This window comes from Monodelphis domestica, chromosome 4, assembly GCF_027887165.1.
Source record: "Monodelphis domestica isolate mMonDom1 chromosome 4, mMonDom1.pri, whole genome shotgun sequence".
In the NCBI taxonomy this organism is placed as follows: domain Eukaryota; kingdom Metazoa; phylum Chordata; class Mammalia; order Didelphimorphia; family Didelphidae; genus Monodelphis; species Monodelphis domestica.
This window is the reverse complement of record NC_077230.1, coordinates 435,777,633-435,803,488: the sequence shown is the minus strand read 5'-3', so window position 1 is coordinate 435,803,488 and position 25,856 is coordinate 435,777,633. Positions and strand designations below refer to the sequence as shown.

Sequence of the window (25,856 nt, the reverse complement as noted above, 5' to 3'; positions counted from 1 at the left end):
AGAAGCCCAGTTTTAGCACCTCGAGCCTGGCCCCGAAGCTCCTGACCCAGCCAGCCAATGGCATAACCACAACTCGCCACCCGGCACCTGCTGGACCCTCCTCGGGGTCTCCCCCTAACAGAAGCAGGGGCGCGCTCAGAACGAGGATAAGTTTATCTGCACTTTGAAGCCCGCTTCGTGCCTTGCCGCGTATTTTCAACAACCTATTCTGAGGGCAGCCCGGAGCCCCCTCCTCACAGCGCCTCCTGACAGAGGAGGAAACTGAGGCAGAGCAGAGCAGCTAACTCTCCAGGGCCCAGGCCCAGCCCCCTCCCACAGCTTCCCCTCCTCCAGGGATCTCTTTGAATATCTTAGTGTTCCTTCTGCCTTGGGGGACTCAAGAAGAGACAGACTCGTGTCAGTCAGAATCTGAACCTAGGACCTCGGAATGAATCTTTCAGGGGATTCCCTCAGCACAGGATCTCGGAGGGGATCCTGGATCAGCCACTTCCTGTGTGACTGTGTCCAGGAAGCTGGACTGGGATGGAAGCAGGAGGCAGATGGGAGAGGATGGGGGAGGGGCTGGGACCTTTTCTGCGTAGAAATCATTGAGGAGGTTCTTCCTGGTGCCCTGAGCTAAGGAGATGCCCGGACATCCATCCGGAAGCAGACATTCCCTGCTGCTGTTTTATCTGCTGCGGTTCCTGGTGATCCTGAACCCTCTGGCATCTGAGTGTGAGAGCAGGCCTGGGTCCCTTCGAGCTGGCACAGGAAGCTGCGGGGGAGCTGTGGTCAGCTGGCTCTTGCAGTAGTGCACTTTCACCCCCTTAAAGCTTGGGAATGGCCACTCACTTCCTACCTTTCACACTGTGTCCAGTGGGAGAGCCCCTTCACTCCTCTGGTTTAGATTTAGATCCTTGTGAAATGCTTTGTGTATAAATGGAGATTTTGAGCCTTTGGACTTCATCCCCCAGAAGTCCCTTAGTATTTCCCAAAATTCCTTTTTCCTGAGTCCCAGCAATTTGTGGGATTGTATTTAAGTGGCTGTAACTCCTCCCTCTTGCTCCTTTTGGACCAGCAACTGGGCTGAATTCAGGAAGTTCTTTTGCCCTAGTTATTAATAAAACTTTATAAAATATAATATTTAGTTATTGATTATTAATTTTAAAACTCACATTTGTAATGATCTGTTGGAAGGAGATTCAGAAGGCTCCTGCTACTACGCTGCTGCCATCTTGGCTCCACAAAAGGAATTCTTGGGATGGGAATAAGAGATGATTGCTGTGTGATAGTTTCTCTCTAGTGCGAATCTTCTTCTGTTAAATAAGCTAAGAGTGGCAAACAGAAGCTCAGCTTCAATCAAGAGCTTTCTCTACATGGAGATATTCTGACATTAAGTAATTATGGAGCTTTTTGTGAAAGCCTATCTGAATGGATTTTCAGTTTTTTAACACTCACCACAAGGTCTGACTAAACAAGGATTCTAGTGACACCAGGCCAGCGTCCTTCCTCAAAGAGTCTTCCAGCCAGAGATTGTTTCAAAGGGCCTCTCTCAAGAGCCCCCAGAGCTCCTATCCCAGAGGGACAGAGCCCCTCAGAGGAGCTCCTCAAGGAGCTCTCCTTCAGAATGAGAGTCAGAAATAGAGATATCTTTTGCTCTTCTCTGAGCTCTTATTTTTAAGGGCAAAATCTCCTCTGTCACCTCCCCTAAGTCCTTACATCTACCAATCACTGTAAATGTTTCTAAAGGACCGCCCATTTTGAATTCACATCTGAGTAGTTTTAATCTCTTTAGTAAGTCAGGAAAAAATGCTGCTGTGTCAACAAATTTCATTTAGAAAAAACCTCTGAATAAGTTATCACCCTTTTAGGTTTAAGTAGTTTACAAGTTGCCCCACTTTTATAGGTGCTTAGTATCCCATTGTATCAATTCTAAAACAGTCATGACTCAAAGAACTTCCTGTCCCTTCCATAAGCATGGATCAAAATACTTTCATTGTTTAGCAAACAGTTTTCTGTCCTAGAGCAGTCTTAAGTAGGGTGGAGCAGGGACACTCCCATAGCTAGGAGCCCCCACACTCAAGTAGAGTTCTCACCATCTGCTAGGGAATTTTTTAAAGTAGAAGATTCCCCAATGGGGGAAACCCCTAACATTCATAAGTCTGAGAAATTTTGAGGTTTACACTTGGTATTAGCCACATATTTCTCTCAAAATGAAGTCAGGGGCACGCTCATTCTTGCATCTTTTGGGGCCAAATCCTTCTGAAAAAGGCCCATCTTGTAGACATCTCCACTTCAAAACCGGCCTCAGCGTCTGAAGAAAAGAAATAATGATAGAAACACAAAGACACACATACACAGAAATAAAAGCTCCTTCCTCTGAAGGAAGAAAGTAAATATATTTTTATTCTATTTCTCCAGTCAAAGACGACTTTTAAAAACTTAAATAAGTAGAACCAGTCTTTGAACACACCAAACAATTGGTCATATCTGCAAGATGGTTGACTTTAGAAATAGCTTCCCAAACCCTAACACTGAAAGCTCACAACAGAGCTGTGAGACAGGCAAGCCCAGGAGTCTCATCACCCTTCACAATTCAGGCCATGAGGTCAGAATGGAGGAGTGGCCTGACCAAGCCCCTGTAATAGATAATATTGGAGGGGGTATATTTGATGAGTACTTGACAACTAATAGATCAGGCGCTATCTTTCTTTTGTCTTACCCTCCTCCCTCTAAACCTCCTTTCCTCCCTCTTCCAATCTCCCTTCCTCTCCTCTGCTTCCCTTCAGCTTCCCCTCCCTCCTTCTTCTTCAGCTTCCTTCTAAGTCACTCAGGGTGAGCTAAGATGTTTCAAATGATATAGTCTTTATCTTATTTTATCTCAAGTAAGGGTTTATTGGGGAAAATAAGACAAGATGGAGGATGGAGGTAAGAGGGTTGGAGGTTTCCTTTTTATCTACAGTGAGTCTTAGGTTGGAGGATATTGAGAGAAATGGCAATCCAGTTACTAGCATGAAACAGAGCCAGTCAGAGAGAGAGATATGGACTATTGTCCTTCTTCTTCTGTCTTCAAATCAGCCAGGCCACCTCCAACTTGATTATCCCAAGTCCCAGAGATAAACCCAGCTTCTTCCTTCAAAGTCACCACCATCATTCAAGAAGAAGCCCAGAAATTAGCCAGCAGTTGGCTCTTGCCTTCAACTGTTTCCCAGTAACATTCCAAAATGGAATCTTCCTTTGATTGACAGTCACCACTCAGTCATTGCTTCTTGTCTTGTTGCATGCTTTCCCAATTCCTCCTTCACACCCCCTACAGCTAGACTACAACTCAAACCCTTGCCTGAGCTTCCTCTGTCTATAGTAGAAGATAGTCTTTCTCTGTTGCCTTTTCTATCTTTCCTTTAACTGTCACTTGTTGTATGCTTACAACTTTGTCAGTCTCTAGTGACCTTCCAGGTATTCTGTTCTCATCATTTTGGATGCACTATCACATGGTCATCCTTGGTAAATTTTGTATACAACGCTAAGAAACAACTTCACTCTTTTAAACTCTCGTACAATAATTTTCAATGTGGAATATGTTTCCTTCTATTCTCTTCAGATCCAAAGACATTATACCACCTAGTGCACAGATGCTAAATTTTCATCTTATTTTATAATATACCATTTATTATGTCTCATACTGTAAAAATAGACTCGAACTCTGGACTTCAATCCCCACAAGCCCTTGCTCTACTTCCCCAAAATGCTTTGTAATCTCACAGAATTCTGAGATGGGCGAGATCGAGAAGGGATTTAAGCTGATTGCAAGGGCTTTTGTGGCTCTCTTAGACTTCCGCTTTGGGGCAGACGTGGCTCTTTCCATAATGTAGGTGAGGTCTTGTCTAGGCCTCTCTGGCCTAGGCACATTTTTCTTATCCTGTATTTTCTTTAATCCTTAATCCTTAATAAACTTCATAAAATATAATACTCCTTACAGAGAGAAACTAATTTCTACCTGCCTCAGTCTCCCCTAAATTTTAATCTTAACAATACTCTATATTGAGTCCATCATCCTTCTCTCAGGAAATGAACAGCATGAGTTCTCTTTAATCTTTTGCTGGTTCCAGAAACCCTGGAGTTTTATGATGATACCCAAGGAGTCACAGCTAAAAATTCATTAATGGTGCCTTATGCAGTGAAGAACTACATGGTTTGGCTAACAATATATTTCGAAGGGCAAGGGCTGCCTTGGCAGGGACAGGGTTCCCTGCAATGCCCATCTGAAAGGAAAAGATACCTGGGCATTAACAGAGATTTTGCACATAAAATGCAGATCCAATCAGAGGCTAGACTAAATGGCTTCTGAGATTAGTTTCAGGAATGTGAATCTATACCACTGGTTTAAGGTTTGACCTGAAGCTACCTAAAATAGAAGAGAGACAATTTCATAAGCAACAAAGCAAAGTACCAGTTCCCCATCGCATAGTTCAAAGACTTATTTTTTAATGAAAACCAGGCAACAAAAGGACCCTGTGCAGAGAAAAGCACTTGCTTTTTTAATCATTAACGGCTCAAAATCCTGCATATGTGGCATAGAATGAAGACATTTCTTTAATGGTAGAAGTGGAGTTATCAGAGGAAGTGGTCTGTACTCACAGAAAGCAGATTCTGCACATTCTCCAGCATGACCTCCTTGTACAGCTCTGTCTGAGAAGGGTCCAACAGGCACTGCTCCTTCCAGGTGAAGTCCACAGCCACATCCTGGAATGTTACTGATGCCCTAAACCAGTAAAAGTCATGAGATTTACTCCTGAACCTTCAGAATTCATCTTTTCCAACCGTCCTCAACTCACAGGAGGACACGGAAGCACTCCTAACCCTGAAGCACTGGAGACCAATCAGAGCCCAGTGGGATGCTGACAAAGGCATTTTGTGTCTGAAGTGAGAAGCATGTTGTGAAGACTAAAACATGGTGAAGTGTCTTGCACTGAAATGCTTTCCCCTATGCAGTCAGGGAGATGATTGGTGCGCTGAGTGAAGTGTGGGATTTTGTAGAGGAGAAAGTGAAGTGATCTGATTACTCCTTAACACAGGATCAGCATTGATCTGGTAAGAACATTTTATGAAGAGTTTGGGAGAAAGTACAAAGTACTGAGTATTCTTGGAGAAAAAATATTACCAGCAATTAATGAGAAAACAAAACAACACAAAGGAATTTTCTACTTAATTTCCTAAAAGGCTAAAATACTCTTTATCTAGAAGAAAGCATAAAGAGGATTCCAAAGAGGTATATGGGATCAGACTCTGATTCTAGCTAAGTGAAGGAGAGCAGTCTGGTGTTATATTGAGAGAGACGAGGTAGGATGTGCCTTAACCATGTTGCATAATTTCTAAGCACAAACAGATTAACTGAGTCAAAATCTCTAAGCCAGTTAATTAATTAGGTTTGTTGAAAGATAAAGCTGGACTCCTGAGACCCTGAACACTGAACTTCTTTTATACTCCAAAGAATTAGACAAGCTTTTATACCAGAACAAAACTAGCACAAGAAAATGGCCAGACCCCTCTAAAATTAGAGACACCCACCAGCAATGCTCATTGGCTGGGCCAACTAGGAAGCACTCCTTATTGGAAAAGAAATCATTTGACTGTTACTTCAGAGTCACTTGATAGACATCGGGGGGAGAGGATGTTCCTGGGCTTAGTGACACAAGATAAGAGTGGGTGGGGATGGACAGTCCCTGGTGATGCCTACCAGATCACAAGCCAGGGAGCATGATATATCAGCTTTGAAGGGAGAGGCTGACACGAAGGCGTACGCTGAAGCACTTATTTACTCCATCGGAAACCCTAATACTCATACTAGAATGTTCACAAAAAGCCTACTAAAATCATGCCTTACGCTAACTATCTTTGAATTGCAATGATGATTATCTCAAGCCCACTGCTAACATTAAAATCAAACCCTCATATAAGGGATTAGGGGTCTTTCTCCCTCACAGCCAGAGCATCTTGTTAAAGCTAAATTAAACTCTGGTCCTCAATTTCCGTAGAGTTTATGAATATTGACTTGAATGAGAGAAGACAGACAAGTTATAGAGAAAGAAACCTATTCTAAACTAGCCACCTGGGGGCTCTCCACATGGCTTTCTCCTCCACCGTCCTTTAGCTGCATTCCCAAGTGAATAGAGAGAGCCCCACTTTCTGGAACCCCCTCTTTCATATCTTCTCCATTACCCCAGATCCATAACCTGATCCTTTCTGGGTCAGGTGCCTGAGTCACTGTCCTGTGACCCACACTGGAGCACAATGACGTGATCCTGGGAGTGGATCCCCCTTTGATTCTTTGGGAGACCAGCATGTTAAGATCTCCTCATTTGGGGTTTCTGGAGGATTCACATGCCTAGTCTCCCCAGTGAATCATTTCAAATAACCAGCTTATACCTCTAAAGTGTCTTACTAGAGGTGTATAAAGTACGGCACTTTACATAGAGGGAATTACAACAATTTGGGGATAAGAGGGAAAGAAAAAAGAAAGAAAACAAAAATGATTGATAGACGCATTGACAAAACGCCATTTGGGGGGCATCTACCTTTGGCATAAGAGTTTATGTTATGCCCTCTTCAGTTCAGTATATCCCAAAATTCACTCTCCCCTGGCTATGAAGATTAAATCATAACCCCTGCCTATTTTTAGAACACCCTACTTAAAGTTGAGTATGGAGACCTGCCCATTTTTAGATCTAATCACCAAAAGCGCAAACATCCCACTTAATCATGAAGTGGGAGGTCTGTGACCCACGTGTACAATAGTAGGAGATGAATCAGAATTGAGTGCCTGCCTCCTGGGAAGACCTAAGCAAAGTTTTAGACTCTGATTGTCCAGATAAAAAGTGGAGGAAGACACAGGAAGTGATGCAAAAGGAGCTTCTTTAAAAGGAGCGATCACTTCCTGTGAGGGACACGGCTTCATTCTTTGGAAGTGGAGGCTGGACCCGAGACCCTGTTCATGGTGAGGTTGTTCTAAAATCTCTTCCTTTGAACTGACACATGGTGAGTGAAAAGCTGACTCTTAACTGCTGGGTTTTCTGAAAAAAAAAACAAACAAACAAACAAAAAAACCCAACCAAACAAAAACTAACCTCAGGAGAGACTTACCTTATCCTCTCTCTGATTTTCTTATTTCACTCTTTCTACATTTTGTAAATAAATTGCAAATAAATCTCTTTGGAATATATTAAATTCCTGGCTACCACACTCAAATAATCCAGTCTAACCCTTTAAAAATTAACCCCTTTCCCCTCTTACAATCTTTTGATGTAGTGTGTAGTTTCTGTAGGCATCCTTATAACATCTTCTCCAAAGATCCTCCTTCTTGATTCAGGGTGCTAGCAATTTTCTTTTCCTAAAATTGCTTTAAAAGAATTTAAATCTTGGATTTTAGGATAATTATACAATTCCCCCCCTGAGGAAGGTATTGACCAACACTAGAATCACCCTGGGATACATGGCTGAGTTATGAGGTACATGAATCAATTCTCAAATGAAAGCTAACCCCCCCACCTCCAAAAAACCCAAATAGAAAAGAAAAAATTAAATTCTAGATAAAAAAATATATATCAAAATCTTATATGTATAAAATTATGAATAAAAAAAAACATAACATGTCCTCAAATCACCAGCAAGGCCCAACTAAACTGATTTATATCCTACAAGCCTGTAGGACAATTGCAGCAATATCATACTTACCCATCAGCAGTCAGGACTATAGAAAATTGCTACACTATAAGAGAGAAGGGGCTAGATTCTGAGGTAAAAGGGAAATGTGATTCCCTGATCTAATTTTACCTTCAATTTCAGGAATAGGGGAGCCAAAATGAAGGCCAAAGTAAGGTACTTGTAGAAGTCCGGCACGAGGAAGTTCAGGATTTGGATATGTCAAACCACTGCATCCTCAAACTTCAAAACAAGTCCTCTGTATTGATGCAGATCTTTATCTATCCCACAGGGATTGTTGGACTCTTGACCTTGTGCTTCTTTGCATTGTGCAGTGGCTCTTTTGTGATCCCATCTTCTGAAATCAAACACGATTATTAGTAAAAGTCCCATAATACTTCACAATCAATGGCAGGTTTCCATTTTGTGGAATTGTGCAAATGGCTGGAAATAATGCTGCGATTGCCCCTAAGCATAAGGCAATTGTTAGGATTGTCTGATTATTTTCTATTATAGGGTAAAATCGGATTAAGAGGAAAATGCCTGCTACTACTATAGTGCTTGACTGAATGAAGTAGGGCTGATACAGGGGTTGGCCTTTCTAGTGCTGATGGAAGTCATAGGGGAAGGTCAAATTGGGCTGATGTTCCTGTTATAGCAATGATTAAGCCAAAGAGAGCAAATGTATTTATATTGGTAGAAAAGACACGCTGCAGGTCTCCTGAGGTATTGTTTCTCATAAGTCCTGCTATTGTAAGTATAAATCCGATGTCACCAATAGGGTTGTAGAAGATTGCTTGGAGGGCAGCCGTGTTAGCATCTGGTATGCCCATATCATCATCCGATTAATATAAATGATTTATTGCCTACACCTTCTCATCCAATAAATAGTTGGGGAAGATTGTTAGCCGATACTAGGATGATTATTGTAAGGAGAAATGTAATTAGGTATTTGAAGAATCAGAATATATTAAGATCTGAACGTATATATCATAAGGAGAATTCTAGGACTGATCAGGTAACAAATAAGGCAATTAGAATAAAAATAATAGAAAAATCTAATTTAAAACTTATCGAAATGTTGAATGTGTGAATTGAGAATCAGTGTCAATTAGTGATAATGGATTCTTGACCTGAATATATAAAAATGGGTTGGATGGAAGGTTAATTAGGAAAGCTAATATAACCATATTTTTGCAATATAGTAGGAAGTGTTTTATTTTGGGTGGAAGTAAAAGGTTATATAATAAGGGTGTAATTCATAATGTAATAGACAGTAGGGTGGTTGAGTTAAAGAGGTGATTCATTCCTTTTATTTGGAGTTGCACCAAAGTTTTTGGTTCCTGAGACCAATGCATAACTACTATCCTCTAAAAGTAAGAAAGCCCTACTGTTAGGTATGGATTCAGGAGGTAGCAGTTCTTGATTCTGTCTTGGCATATAGGAAGGTTTAAACTTCTGTGTTTAGATTCACAATCTAATATTTTGGTTAAACTATACTTGCAGTATGTTAAGCCCAAAATATATTTTGGACTTAATGATAAGATGATTAATGGCAGAATGTCTTGTGAAGGGTGAATAGGGGTTAGGTGAAGAGTACATTCTCTTCCTTGTGAGGTAATTAATATGTATAAGGAGTATTGGGCCACAATCACTGTGTTTACTTTTCAAGGCAGAATGGAGAAGTTAGATCATGAGAAGGATGAGATAATGACTATTAGTCCTCCTAGGAGGTTAATTGATGGTGGAAAGGCTAGGTTAGCAAGACTGGCTAGTAGTCACCATATTAGTGGTAAGATAATTTGTAATCCTCGAGCAAAGATTATTGTATGGCTGTGAATTTGTTCATAGGTAGTGTTGTTGAGACAGAATAATATGGAAGATGTAAGGCCAAGGGCAATTATTTTTTTTAAAGCCCTCACCTTCCATATTGAAATCTGTAAACCTTAAAATTTCTTAGACTTATAAATGTTGGAAATTTCACCATTGGGAAATTTCATACTTGAAAAATTTCCTACTAATAGTCTATTAGAATGTGAACCCCATTGGCATGGGAGGGTCACTCTCCTCCCTACTTAAGGTTTCTTTAGGACAGAAACCTTTTACTGAACAATGGAAAGGGCTTTGACCTATGCTTAAGCATAGAACAGGAAGTTCTTTGAGTCATGATTGATTTTAGAATTGATACAATAGAGATACTTGGAATGACAGAACCAGGTCTTGGAAATTACAATCTCCACCCTACTCAGTCCTAACAGGATTTAGGAAGGGCTGCAGCATAGATCAAAATTTAATTATTCCAATCTCTACCCTACTCAGGGTAACAGGATTTAGGAAGGGCTGAAGCAAAGGATCAAGATTTAATAATTTGAGAATATGACCTTCAACAGACATGTGCAAAGCCACAGACCTCTGGGCGGTCCTGGGTTAAGGTAGAGCCACCATTGGCACAGGGAAGACATGGACAGTGATTGGTAGATGTGAGAATGGAGGGGAGGGAACTTGGATGGTTTGCTTAAAGAGAGAGGGGTCTGAGGACTGAGGGGTGGTTGGTTGGAGAGTTTTGGCTCTGAGTGGTTGGAGAGGTGCTCTGAGAAGCTTGCTCTGAAGGAAGCTGGAGGTGGAGGCCCCTGAGACTGTTTCTCCATTTTGGTCACGTGAGTAATAGGGACTGATCTCCTTTCTTTGCCCCAGCTATCTAAGGGCTTGGGCCTTTTGGCCCAGCCTAAACAGAAGGGGTATTTAAGCCCTATTCCCTTCTCTCCCCTTTCTCTCTCCCTCTCTCTCTCTATCTCTAATACCTTTCTTCATCCTGTTTGTAATTAAACTCCATAAAAGGTTGACGGCTGACTTGAGTTTTCATTTAGGAATTACATAGCTGAATTCCTTGGTGACCTTAAATTAATATATATCAGTCTTTTAAAGTGATTTCCTTGTCACAAATCAATACCATGAATTGGTTCCAAGGCAGAAGAGTGTTAAAGGCTAGGCACTGGGGGCCAAGTGACTTGCCCAGGGCCACACAGCTGGGAAGTATTTGATGTCAGATTTGAACCCAGGACCCCTCATCTCTAGGCCTGGCTCTCAATCCATTGAACCACCCAGCTGCCCCCACATGGGCAATTATTAATATGGTAGCTCCTATGAAACCAAGTGTGGATTGTATTGGAGCGGGCGATGATCACTAATATGACTTACTGGGGAGTAAGGGATTAAGGATTTTAAGTCTGTTTAGCATATACAAATAGAACTTGTTATGATTATGCCCTATATCAATAGAATAATAAATGGATATGGTAAGTGGATAGTAATAGCTTCAGTAAATACAGTGATTGGTATAATTCCATAGCCCCCTAGTTTAAGTAGGATGGCTGCTAGGACCATTGAGCCTGCAATTGGGGCTTTTGTGTGTGCTTAGGAAGTCATAGGTGTAGACCACAGAATGCTATTTGAAGTATAAAAGCAATTATTCATGCATATTATAAAGTGGTATTGGACATTGAGTAATTTATAGAATTTACTGTCATGCAATTTGTTAACATGTGGAGAGATTCTAAGTTGATGTTTAGGTTTCGTAGGGCTACTAAAAGTGGGAGATATCCAACAAGGGTATAAAATAGAAAGTAAAGTCCAGCATTTAAAGTTCATTTTGGTTACCCTACCTGGTAATGACAATAAGAGTTGGGATTAGTGTTGTTTCAAATAGAATATAAAACATGATTAATTCTGATGAGGAAAAAGCTTTTATTCTGGGTTGTCAGAGGCCCGTACAATAGGTACAGGAATAGTAGAAGTACACTAAGCTTCAGTATGCCTCAGTGACTCAATTACACAAATCAGTAACTCAAACTCCCTAGTAAGCCACCTGTGACGAAATCATTTATATTGTATTCTGTCTGTAATTACAATACAAAAATATAGAATGTTAATCAAGTGATTTGTTAAAAGTTAATGTATCACTTTTCCAATTATCTCTCTTTGATTTTGTGTATATGCATGCCAAGAAAATGGGTATAAAAATAAAGATCAGACATCGGGAAAGCGGAGCAGCTGTCAGATGCAAAGCAGTCCCATGGCCGTAATGATTAAGCTGTCTTCCATTTGTTATTTATTTTGACTGATCATTCACCACCAGTTGAGAACCTTGGAGCTACAAGTGGAGCTGGGCCCTGACCATGGTACTCACCAAGGACCACTATGTGGTCTTCCCAGCTACCACGCATGGCTCTGTCAAGGCGTCGTGGACTGATGGCCCCCAGCACTCATGAAGGTGTAGTTCCTGGGGTCTTTAGCTAGGAAATACTGATAGTAATTCCCTTTTCCCTCCAAACCTCTTTTAAAGAATAAATTACACCTTCCAGGGACTTTTGTCTAATCTGTGACTGATTGGTATGTGTGCCGGACCCTAGACCAGGCTCTTACATGAGCTAGCCCACCCTTTCACCCACAATGTAAAACCTTTATTACTGGCCCAAAGTAGCTCATCCAATCCCATCCCCAAAATATACCTATTTCTGTCCTGAACATGGGGGAATTGAAGGAGTTATTTTATATATATATATGCATCAGCATATGAAGTTTTGCAGGAAATTAGTGGGAGAAGCTAAAGGTGGATGAAGTTATCAGTTTAAGGAAGATTAATGAAATGTTGAGGATTTGGGAAAAAATTAAACAGTATTGAAAAGACACCCAGAAAAAGTTGCAACAGGTCGTGCGTTAGAGCTGTGTAATGTAAAGGGTGAAAAGGGTGAAATTATGGCTGAGACTGAATGTATAATTAATTTAGGTTGCCAAGGATTTAATTTATAAAAAATCCTAATGAAACAAACAAACAAACAATAAAATACCCAAGTCAGCTGCCAAATTTTATGGTGATTTAATTGATATGGTACATAAGATTAAGAAGAAAGGAGAAGGAAAGGGTGAAGGATTCTCCCCCTGCCTGGCTAGTACTGGGCAGGAAGATTAGAAGATCTGGAAAGTAAGGGTTTGGAGTGTGAAGGAGGAAGGAATCAACCTGAACTCCAAAAAAAGGCTCAGCTGAGATGCCTAAACCTCAATCAGGTCAAGGACAAAACTCACTGCCAAAACCCAGACAATAACTGCCACCAGTCCCAAGATGTTGGAACGCCTAGCACGCTGCCAGCCAGTCACCTCTTCAGGGAAAGAGGAGGGGCCAGGAAGTGCCGTGCCTTATATGGACATTTTTACATCATTTCTCTGCATCTCATCTGTAGCAATGAGGACATAGCTTGACAGCCCTGAGGTCTGTCCTTTTTTTGCACTTGTCTGTTGATGGCTATTCCTTAGATAATTAAATCTTGAGTTTGAGACAGACCTTCAGAATCTTGTTAAACTAAGAAGGGAGGAGAAATGTAGTTTTCAAGACCTGATTCTGTTAGTCCAAGTATCTCCATTGTTACTGATCAGGAAATAGCTAAATCACATCTTCTAAAGAATGTTCTGATTAGGGTGGAATAGTTTTAAAATTCACAATAACAGCATTTGTTTCACACATTATTGAAACGTTCTGAAAGGGATAAAGAAACAAACTTCCACAGAAAGGTTTTTGTTGAAACGGCCACTAAGTGAAATCGAGGAAAGTGTGGCAAAACAGTCAGAAAATTCAGTGAAGAAAATGATGAAAATTAAGTAAATAAATAGCACTTAAGTTTAGCAATAAAGTTACATATCATAAGTAATATGTAAGGTCAATTTTGCATTTAAATGTAGTATCACATGTGGAGAGAGTAACTTATATTAAGCAAGAGCACAGGAAATGAAAACCTCCTCCAGCATGTTTGCAGAACCTTGAAAGTAAATCACATTTCATACTCAAGTTTATTTCTTTACATTCTTTATTATCTACGAATATATCTATTTGTTATTTATAAAGTACATTTTTATACTTAAAAGCATATTAAACAAAAATTCCTGTATTTTGCGGGGGGCTGAAATGGATTAATTGCATTTCCATTTATTTAAATGGGGAAATTTTATTTGACACATGAGCAAATTGAGTTATGAGCTTGGCTACAGAACTAATTAAGCTCATGGGTCAAGGTACCACTATACAGTGTTGGGGGTTGGGAGTTGAGTAGCTCATGGTAAAGGAAGTAAAAGTGCAATTTCTAGGTCAAATAGAAGGAATGTAATTGCTATTAAAAAGAATTTTCTAAAGCATGGTAATTGGGTAGAACCTAGTGGGTCAAAACCACGTTCATATGGACTACATTCTTCTAAGTACAGATAGAGTTGGGGAAGTCAGAAGGCAATTATGACTATAAGAGTGACTAAAAGTGAATTGGTTATTAGGATGATAATGAGGTTAATAATTCTCTGCTTTTACCCAGAGCTTAATGATTGGAACTCAGTAGTACTAATTATTCTAGAAAAATCTGAGCCTCATCAGTGGATGGAGACATACAGGAATAGTCATATAACATCTACGAAGAGTCAGTATCAAGCAGTTGTTTCAAAACCAAAATGGCGGGTTGAAGGGAAGTGGAAATAGCATTGAAGTAATGGGCATCCAATTAGGAACCGCTAATTATGTGGAGGCCATGGAAGTCTGATGCTACAAAGAAGGTCGAACCATAAATTCTCATGGAGATTGTAAATGAGACGTCACGATATCCTATGGCTTATAAAAGGGTGATGTATACTCCTAGCAAGTAAGATGGTAATAAAGTGTGCTTCAATTGTTTGCGATGTCCTTCAGTTAAGCTGTGATGATGAGGAGATGTGATTGAAACTCCTGAAGCTAACAGAATCGATGTATTTAGTAGGGGGACTTCACATGGATTAAGTGGATGAATACCTGTAGGAGGTCAGCGTCCTCCTCGTTCTGGTGTGGGTACTAGGCTAGAGCTGCAGAATGCTCAAAAGAAGCTGATGACAAAGAAAACTTCTGATGGGATCAATGAGATTATTCCCTACAGCAGTCCTTTTTGGACCACAGGCGTATGATGTCCCTGAAAGGGTCCTTCTCGAACAATATCTCACCATCATTGATATGTTGTCAAAAGTGTAGAAATAAATCCTACAGTTAGTAATAGTGTAGAGTTGAAATGGAATCATATCATTAGTCCTGAGGTTCAAAGTGGTGCTGAGAATGCTCCTCTCACTCCAAACCATTCATTTGTTAATAAAATTGTTGGCTAAAATTAGTACTAAATTTCCATCTCTCAGTAAGAGAGATTATAAAATTCTCCCACCACTTTCTACCCCATCCATATGTGAAGGAATATTTTCACTGTATTTAGGTTCTAAATAAAAATACAGCCATATCTCATTTAACAGAAGGGGCCCATTCAATAGAGCCACCTAGATTCCCAACATGATTTATTTTGTTCCTGAAACAAGTTTCAAGAACAAAAGATTTGGGGAATTCATTCCTGCTCTGGTTTCATGGGTATTCGTTACACTGATCAGTGTTGCCACAGTAACACTGTAAGTCACCCTTCTGCTTCTGCTCTTTCCTCTCTACATCAGTTCAGACAACTCTCCCCATGTTTCTTTGACACTCTTCCCCTCGTCATGTCTTATGGCTCCATAATCTTCCAGTATATTCTCAGTAATTCAGTCATTTCCCAGTCTATGGGCACCATCTTTGTTTCCAGATCTCAGCAACAATACAAAATAGGAGCTGTCACTTTGGATCGTGTAAAGGGCTCTTTTGCCTCTTTCTAGGATCCTTTCAGACTAGAGGTCTGCAGGTTCCCCTGGGATCCAAAGGTACACAGTGGGGTGAGTTTAGCAACATTGGCCCAAAAAGTATTCCAGAATGGCATCCTTGGATTGAATGCCTTGAGAAGTTTTCTGTCAAGGCTCTTTTTATAAACAACAAGTTGTCTGGTTCTGCTTTCTCATGCATTCTGCTACCCTCCTCTCTTTTTACCAATAGACTCATCTAATTCACATGTCATTGTAAGAATGATGTTTTCTCCAAGATTTCTTCTTTTCATCTTCCTTCCATCCTTAGAAACAAAGTGGAGTCTCTTATCCTGTTAGAAATGACCTATTTGCAGCTTCCGCTATGGTGCAAAGTTCTTTTCCACAAAGAGACAGCTAAGGGACACAATGGATGGAGCTTGATGTCTGGATCATGAAGAAACAGATACTTTCCCAGTCAATCCACTCAGATACTCTTCCTGTGTGAAATGGGCAAAGTCACAGAACCTCTGTCTGTACTTTTCCATTCCTCCTGTAGCTCCAGGAACTCAGACACTACCAAGCTGTGTCAGTCTATGGAAGTCACTGACTCACATTGCTTAGCCTTTCCAGCTCTTCTGTCTTAGAAATGATACAAGGTGTAGGAAGTAAGTAAGGGATAGAGTGCATTTCATGAATTAGCTTTAAGAGGAAAAGAGGAAAATTTGGATACAGGCCCTAAGAGGAAGGATTCTGGAAGGAAGAAGAGGATCTTGGGGTTTGACTGTTTTTTAACTTTCACACTCTCTGGATCTGGCTTTGACTGAGCTGGAAGGACCTTTGCTCTGGCATTTTCTCCTTGGCAATCCTAATCTTGTGGAAAGGTTAGTGATTCTGGAGTTTGAGACTTTGCCTTGGAGTGGACCACTTTTTCTCTGAAGTACAGAGACTATCTGCCTGAGATCCATCTGTCAGAATTCCACTTGGTGATGGTAAACCCCAGGGTTTGGTCATCTGGGACTCTGGGTATACATAGGAACAACCCCAGGCTTTAGGTAAGGGCTCAAATACATCTGAGTCCTTCCCCTTTATCCTTTTTTGATAATCCATACTAATTAGATTAGCTTATAGTCAGATAGCTGGATTTTTTGGGTCTTACTTAGAGATAAGAAGTTTAGAGTAGCTTCAGTGAATCCTTAAGAAGAAATAAAACACCATGAGGTGAAACAGGCTGGGTGGAGATTATATCTATAGTTTAGGAACCTACCTATCATCTCCCCTTTACTGCTGTTATAAAAAATTTGTGCTTTACTGGTCTTGAAGAGGTCCCTAGGTGAGTGGTTATCATCTCCTATCCATCTAGGAAGGATTTTTATTTCAAAAGGCCAAAAGTAAGGCATAAAAAAAAAAATAAAGCTGTATTCGTGTTCGTAGCCTTGACCATCTATCTACTGTCTCCATTCTTCATATGCCTATATGTAATGAGCATTTGTTCTTTATATACCCAGGATATGAGACTTTACAAGTGAATCTTGCCTCAAATCTATTTCCTAGTTAATGGCTTTCCTTTCAATTATGAATTGAATTTTTCTAAAAATAACAACTGGGGGGCAGCCGGGTAGCTCAGTGGATTGAGAGTCAGGTCTAGAGACGGGAGGTCCTGGGTTCAAATCTGGCCTCAGACACTTCCCAGCTGTGTGACCCTGGGCAAGTCACTTGACCCCCATTGCCTAGCCCTTACTCCTCTTCTGCCTTGGAGCCAATACACAGTATTGACTCTAAGACGGAAGGTGAGGGCTTAAAAATAAATAAATAAAAATAACAATTGTTCATTTTATTTTCTCCTCTGTCCTATGTATGGAGACGAATTTTTGCACTCCTCATTACTATATTTTCTTCATGGTTCCTCTGATTTGTTTGAAATAACCTTTCCTATCAAAGTCATGCATTCATTAGGAATTAATTCTGCTCTACACTGTTGGATGCTGTTCCTTCAGTTCTCTACCTTGTATGTGGGAAAGGGCTGAGGATGTGATGAAGCATCTCCTAATTAGGCATTCACCAGTTATAGATGTCTTGGAGTGTTCAAGGGAGGGGCTGAACAATGAGCTCCTCCAACTATCTGTTAAACTGCCTGAGCCAGATCTGGGCTCTCTGGTCATTCAAGAGGGCGCTGACCTGTCACCTGATAGGAATGATGATGGTCTAACTAATAAGCCGGCATAATCGATAAACTGATACTTCTGTCCCAAAGTCAGTCTCTCAAGACAATTTCAAGCATAACAGTAGGAAGCATCTGAGGCATTATGTGAACCCAGGTTGTCCCCACTTCTACGTCCAGGGCCCTGTCCATTGGTTACTTCCTCTGCTCTTTCTTGAATATCAATTTGAATGAAAATGAAGCCACTACAGTGTCAACGTGTTTTCTTTCTCCTACTGTCTTTACTAGGCCACTTGAATTCCAAGGAATGATACTCATTGCAAAAGCCAGCATTCCACAGCGCTTGAAGGCTTGCAAAGCATTGTACAAATGTTTTCTCACTTAATCCTCCTCTCAACCCTGAGAGGTAGGAGCTCCTAACACCCCATTGTACAGACAGGGAAAACCAGATAGAAGGTTAAATGACTTGCCCAGGGTCACTGCGATTGTGATTGTAAAGCCCTCTACATGGTGCCTGGCCCCAAAGAAGCATTCTCTAATGTTAACTCTTATTGGAAATGGAGTCCAATCCCCTCATTGGCCTGCAAAAGGAGCAATCACCTCTGATGGTGTGGGAGTGGAGGAAGGACATACCTGAGTAGGAGGGACTATGCAGAGGGAGGGGGATGGCTTCCTGAGGACTGGGGGATAAAGGGAGCCTGAGGATCAGCTTAGAAGAATCCCAGGATCCGAGAGTGGGACACATGAGAGGGAGTTAGGGGAGAAAGTAAGGACAGGGTATCTGCTGAGGGGACTGTGAGGTGAGAAGAGCAGAGGTAGGAGGGAGAGGGCCAGCAAGTCACCCCAAAACCTCCATTCCTCTTGCTAAGCTCCTGACCCCAGGTTGTGGGTCACTGCCTTGATGTCTAGACCTTCCTGGCCCTCAGCAGCCCTGCACAGCTTGGTCCTTTGTCCACATCCTCCTTTTAACCCTCCACATTTCCCCTCCAGGGATTCAGATGAAGGCCCTGTGATGTCAAACACACTCTTGCTAACTCACCAGGATTGGCCCTCAATTTATGTGAATAAAATAATGAAATTTTAGTGAAAGAATATTCAATTGGACAACTTTGTCCCATGTGTGGGGTCCTAGAAAGTCTATTCTGCCCACCCTGAGGCAACGATAAATGGCAGAGACAGGATTTGGACGAGGGACTGAAGTGTCCAAGAACAGTGGGCTTGCTTCCTATTGTACCATGCTGGCTCCCAGGACTATAACACACATGTACCAGGGGACATGTGTGTGTGTGTGTATGTGTGTGTGTTAGGACTCTGGCCATCTCCAATACTCAATAAGTTACCCCCTGGAAGGGATGCTGGATTTCACTGGGATATTGCTACATTACAAACTAAATTTTTTAAAAGGTGAAAAAATACACATTTGAAAAAATCATGTATTTTATCATCACATGTTAATCATGTGTTCATGAATGTCAAGTCTAATTTCAGTTATAAATCTAATTCTGAAGCATCATATTTGATTCTGAAGTTATTTGACTATCCCTTATGAAAGAAATAAAAATGGGGGAGTTATAAAATGATGATATTAATTATATTATAATCTATAACATAGATGTATACATAATGTGTAATATTATATCATGTAATATTGTATGATATTGATGTTAAAAGCAATACATTTAATTGACTACATTTGAAAGGGGAAAATTGAAAAGATCTGCTTAAATCTCCTTGTTTCCTTGTGAGCTATAAGAGCAAGTGAAATTCTTATGCTCTTCTCTGATTAGAGGGGAGGGAAGGAATTATGAGAGGGCGGAATAATTTGGACTTTGTTCATCTTATAGAAATGTTTTATTGTGTAGCATTCAAATTTTAACCAATAAGAATGTGAAGCTATTTCTCCAAAGATAATATTGTTTCTCATTGGGAGCACGAGATTCCCATAAGCAAACTATGTGTCTCCTTCACCATTCCCAGTGCGCCTTGCCTCTTGCTTGTGAAGGGAGTTGTGTCCTGTTTTTTCTTTGGTGTGACAGCTCAACCTTAGGATGGCCCCTGAGTCCCCATTAGTTGATATTTAGAGAGACAAAGTCAAATCCTCCCATATTATTTCATTAGAAGTCTTGGACAACAACCAACTGCATCATGAGCCCGAGTCCTTGGATAGAATGGACTGAAGAGCAGAGAACAGTCCCCTATCCCTCCCACATCTTCCCTATGCACTCTCATTTTGTTTGTTTTGTAAGATCTATGTGTCCGCCAACAACAACAACAAAAACAAACAAACAAAACCAACAGAAAATAAGGTGGGCGCTAATTAGGGAATGGCTGAAATAAAGACTGTAATACATGAATACCAACAAATAGTGAGGAGGAAGAATGACGAGCATTAGGATTTCAGAGAAAACGTCCTTATCATTGTAGTATTTTTTGCATAGTGTATAATTCGGGGTGTTTAATCAGGGCTTCTCTGCAGGACAGGCTATGAAGCCTGTGCTACAGCAAAATGTTTTTCCTAGCGAATTAGACATCAAACCTTACCTCCAACATTATGTGTCCCGTGAATTGTTGAGTATGAGCTCAAGGTGAAGGAAGTCCTTTCGGTAATCATTCCATGTATACCCTTCATTCCAGATAGAATGTTGTTTACTACTGATCATACAACTCTTCACTTCCATCATTTCACATTTTATTTTTTTGACAACTATGTGCAAAAATATGTAAAATATAAGAAACATTTTGAGTCTAAGATTTTTCTCCTCAACACCAAAGCAATGTTAACCCATCTTATATAGATTTTGCATGTTAGAACCCTATAAAACATTTTTCCATATTGATCCTTCTGTGGAACTAACTCAAACAAAACAAAGACTTTAAAAGCCAAAAAATTTTTCTTTGGTCTGGATTCAGACGCCATCAGTTCTTTCTCTGGAAACAGATGAAACATTTTATGAGTCCTTTGGGATAGTTTTGGATCACTGTATTATTGAGAATAGCTCAATTCCCAGTTGTTCAGCATAAATATTTCTGTCACAATGTGCAGTGTTTTCCTAGTTCTGCTAAATTCAGTCTGTATCAGTTCTCAGGTCTTTCCAGGTTATTCTGAGCTTCTCTTCATTAATTTGTAAAAACGGCATTCCATTACAATCATATGCCACCATTTAGTCAGCCATTTGCCAACTGATGAGGTTCCTCTTACTTTCCAATTCTTTTGTCACCCCATAAAGAGCAGGGTTTTGTTTCTTTTTTAATATATATAGGTCCTTTTCCTTTTTTTTTTTAAATACCGTTTGGACATAGTTCCAAATTGCTCTCTCTAGAATGAATGAATCAGTTCACAACGCTACTGGATAGTTCATTAGTATCTCTGTTTTTCCACATCTTCTCCAACTTTTGTCACTTTCCTTTTCCGTCACAATAGCCAATCTAAAAGATGTGGGGTGGTCCCTCAGACTTCTTATAATTCGCATTTTGCTAAATAATAGTTATCACCCTCCTCCTGAGGAAAACACATACAACTTGAGCATATTCGTGAGGTTTTTCTGCACTATGAATCCTCTGATATGAAGTAAGAGATGATCTCTGGCTGAAATCCTTCCTATAGGGAGTCGATCTAGAACTAGTTTGTTCAGAAGACATTTTCTCATATTGAACAAACTCTGGACTCTAGATTTCAATGTATTTCTTCATTCATGACAGTAATGAGATTTTTATCCAAAAGGAATTGTTGGGTTGGAAATGAGAGTATTGTTGCCTGAAGGCCTTACCACATTCTCTATAGTACAGATTCTCTGATGTTAAATAATATAAAAGTGGCAAGTATGAGTTCAGCCTCACTCATGAGGTTTTTCTCCAATGAGGATTTTCTGACATGAAACTACTATGGAGTTTTATGTAAAAGCCTATACAAATTGATTACAATCATAAAGTTTCTCTCCAATGTGGACACTGTAACAGTTAAAATTTGGGGGGAAACTGAGGCAAGTAGAAATTAGTTTCAGTCTAGAAGTATTATATTTTTAGAGGTTTATTTAAGATAAGGAATTTAGGAAAATACAAATAAGAAAGGCACGTGCTAGGTGGACCAAGAGGCCCATTTAACCTCACCTACATCATGAAAGAGACGCGTCTGCTTGGAAGCAGAAACAGGAAAAAAAGCCAGTAGCCTTTACAGCCAGGTTAAATACCCCATATCGCTCTCAGCCCAGGTGAGGTTACAAGGCATTTTGGGAAGTGAGCAAGGACTTCTGAGAAATGGAGTCCTGGGTTCAAGTCTCCATTTTTACAACACCGATATTTAGCAAGATGACCATTCAGTGTGAAAGCATTCCCATGGTTTACATTCATAGTTACTCTCAAATGTGGACTATCTGATGTGCAGCAAGATGAGAGCTCTGTGTGAAACTCCTTCCACATTATTTACATTGATAAGATTTCTCTCCAGTGTGTATTCTCTGGTGGGCAGCAAGACTGTCCCTCCATCTGAAAGGCTTTCCACATTGTTTACATTCATAAGGTTTCTCTCCAGTGTGGATTCTCTGATGTTTCCTAAGATTGGAGCTGCATCTAAAAGTCTTTCTACATTCTTTACATTCATAAGGTCTCTCTCCAGTGTGGATTCTCTGATGTGCAGCAAGGTTGCACTTCTGTGTAAAAGCCTTCCCACAGTGTTTACATACATACGGTTTCTCTCCAGTGTGGATTATCTGATGTGCAGTTAGAGAGCCCATCTGTGTAAAAGCCTTTCCACACTGTTTGCATTCATAACGTTTTTCTCCAGTGTGGATTATCTGATGTACAGAAAGAGAACCCCTTACCGTAAAAGTCTTTCCACATTGTTTACATTCATAAGGTTTCTCTCTAGTGTGGACTCTCTGATGTGCAACAAGATTGCTCCTCCCTGTGAATGCCTTTCCACACTGTTTACATTCAAAAGGTTTCTCTCCAGTGTGGATTATCTGATGTGCAGCAAGAGAGCCCCTCCCTGTGAAAGCCTTTCCACATTGTTTACACTCATAAGGTTTCTCTCCAGTGTGGATTCTCTGATGTGCAGCAAGAGAACCCCTCTCCGTAAAAGGCTTTCCACATTGCTTACATTCATAAGGTTTCTCTCCAGTGTGGATTCTCTCGTGTGCAACAAGATGGTCCCTCTGGGTGAAAGCCTTTCCACATTGATTGCATTCATGAGGTTTCTCTCCAGTGTGGATTCTCTGATGAGCAGCAAGAGAACCCCTCTGTGAGAAAGCCTTTCCGCATTGCTTACATTCATAAGGTTTCTCTCCTGTGTGGATTCTCTGATGTCTGGCAAGGGAGCCCCTCAGTGTGAATGCCTTTCCACAGTGTTTACATTCATAAGGTTTCTCTCCAGTGTGGATTCTCTGATGTACAGCAAGATGGCCTCTCTCTGTGAAAGCCTTTCCACACTGTTTGCATTCATAAGGTTTTTCTCCAGTATGGATTCTCTGATGTGCAGCAAGAGAGCCCCTCACTGTGAAAGCTTTTCCACATTGTTTACATTCATAAGCCTTCTCGCCTGTGTGGACTATTTGATGTTTAGCAAGATGGCCCCTCTCTGTGAAAGCCTTTCCACACTGTTTGCATTCATAAGGTTTTTCTCCAGTATGGATTCTTTGATGTGCAGCAAGATTTCCCCTCTGTGTAAAATTCTTTCCACACTGTATACATTCATAAGGTTTCTCTCCAGTATGGATTCTCTGATGTACAGTAAGACCGTCCCTCTGAGTGAAAGCCTTTCCACACTGTTTACATTCATAAGGTTTCTCTCCTGTGTGGATTTTCTGATGTGCATCAAGATGGTCCCTCTTTGCAAAAGCCTTCCTACAATGTTTACATTCATAAGGTTTCTCTCCATAGTGGATTATTTGATGTTCAGCAAGCTCAGAGTTCTGACTGCAAGGTCTCCCTCCTTTATTACTCACAGAAACCACCTCTACACATTTAATATTTGGATGTCTAATGAGGTCTAAACTCCAACGAAAGGTCATTCCCCCTAAGTTACCTTGACACAAGGACAGTTCAGGAGGTTTTGGAGCCGACTGAATAAGTTCTAGTTCTGCAGGAAAGCATTTGCTATACTCACTATCCTGACAAAGGTCATTTCCTGAGCTGAATTTCATATACTGATTTAGGATTGAATACTGGCCAAATTTCTTTGCAGTTTCATCAAATTCACCGTTACTTTTTGAATTTTTATTTCCCTTGATATTACAGTCACAGATTTCTCTCAAAATAAAGTCAGAGAGACTCTCATTCATGCATCTTTGTGGGTCAGATCCTTCCACCAAAACGCTCAGGTTTGTAGACATCTCCTTCACTTCAAACTTATTCTCTGCCTCTGAACAAAATAAAAAATGATATAAACACAGAAGGAAGGACACACACATACAGAAGAAATGTAAGTTAGTTCCTCTGATGGGAGAAAGGAAACTGATTTTTATTCTATTTTCCCAGGCAAAAAGGAGTTTTCAAACATAAATAAGCAGTCTTTGGATACACCATTTGATCATATCTGCAAAATGGACGATTTAAAAAATACTTTCACAAACAATACCAATGAAACCTCCCAACAGACCTGTGACTCAGGCAGACACAAGATTCTCATCACACTTCACAACTCAGGTCATGACTTTAGAATGGAGGAATGACCTGACCAACCTCTCTACAGCTAGACTACAGTTCAAACCCTGTACCTGAGCATGCTTTGTCCACAGGATTGGACAGTCTTTCTCCATTGCCCTTTCTATCTTTAATAAAAAGTCACTTGTCAATTACTCTTATGATTGTGTGAATCTCAGGTAATGTTAACTTCCAGATATTCTGTTCTCATCATTTTGAATGCACTATCACATGGTCATTCTTGATAAATTTTTTATGCTAAGCAGAGAGACTACTTCACTCTTTAACTCTCATTCAGTAATTTTCAAAATGGAATATAAATGTTCTTCTTTTCTCCACAGAAGCAAAGATATTATGCCATTTAATGCAGATATACTAAATACTCATCTTATTTTATGATCTACTGTATATATCATACTCTATACTGAGTCCATCATTCATCTCTCCCTTCACTACAACAGATAAAAGTCTTTTGGGATAACAGTCCTTATATATCTGCTTTTATTTCACTCACCTGGACAGAAGCTCCTAGGGCTTTTTTGCTCTAGCAGGCATGGTGATTTCCTTTGCAGAAAACAAAAGATAAAATTTTCTCTAGGAACTGGAAGCCCTGGGAATAAGAAAGAAGGAAAGAATCAAGAGAGAAAAATAAAAAATACAATCCTCTTAACAGAAAGCGGGCATGGAAGTAAGGCCTACAGGATGATTTCTGTTGTATTCACTGTTGGGACATTTGCAGGAGGCAGAGATCATAGAAACCATTTTCAAACAGAAAATTCCATCTTTATTTAACTCTTCTAATAGAAGGGTAGGTACATTCCTCTACCTCTATTATCTAGAAATTAAAGGCACCTGATAGTGATGGGGTAAGAGATCAGAACTTGGGAGTCAGAAAAATAAACTGATTAAAGCCTCAGAGAGATGAGAAATTGGGTGCCCCAGGGCAGCTATTGAACCTCTATTTGCCTCAGTTTCCTCAACTATAAATTGAGGACAGTGAGACTATTAAACTCATAGGGATGTCATAAAATTAATGATAATTATGACCTCCTTTACCGAGAAGAGGACATACAGCAGGTATTTTGAAATGCTTATTCCCTTCCTTTCCATTCTTTTCATCTGGCCTGTAATTTGAGGGAAGAATGAAGGAAGCATAAAGATAATCTTTCTAGACTACGTAGAAAATAAGGCTGTGAAGACTGTCTGCCCTTTGATCCAGCCATAGCACTGCTGGGCTTGTACCCCAAAGAGATAATGGACAAAAAAGACTTGTACAAAAATATTCATAGCTGCGCTCTTTGTGATGGCCAAAAATTGGAAAATGAGGGGATGCCCTTCAATTGGGGAATGGCTGAACAAATTGTGGTATATGTTGGTGATGGAATACTATTGTGCTAAAAGGAATAATAAAGTGGAGGAATTCCATGGAGACTGGAACAACCTCCAGGAAGTGATGCAGAGCGAAAGGAGCAGAACCAGGAAAACATTATACACAGAGACTGATACATTGTGGTACAATCGAAGGTGATGGACTTCTCCATTAGTATCAATGCAATTTCCCTGAACAATCTGCAGGGATCTAAAAAAAAAATACTACCCACAAGCAGAGGATAAACTGTGGGAGTAAAAACACCGATGAAAAGCAACTGCTTGACTACAGGGTTGGAGGAGATAAGACTGAGGAGAGACTCTAAATGAACACTATAATGCAAACTCCAACAACAGGGAA

At 40.3% G+C, this 25,856-nt stretch overlaps 1 protein-coding gene across 1 annotated transcript in view; it reads right to left on the bottom strand.

The window, feature by feature from the left end:
* The window catches only part of LOC103098613 (zinc finger protein 470-like), a 74,193-nt gene that overhangs the window by 32,696 nt on the left and 15,641 nt on the right, over positions 1-25,856 (bottom strand). Inside the window, exons 2-5 of the mRNA XM_056826255.1 lie at positions 24,642-24,737; positions 21,913-23,846; positions 4,618-4,722; positions 4,183-4,241 (exon numbers count right to left, since the gene is read on the bottom strand). Of these exons, the coding sequence (XP_056682233.1) occupies positions 4,183-4,241; positions 4,618-4,722; positions 21,913-23,846; positions 24,642-24,737 (2,194 nt within the window). The remainder of the gene's footprint in view (positions 1-4,182; positions 4,242-4,617; positions 4,723-21,912; positions 23,847-24,641; positions 24,738-25,856) is intronic.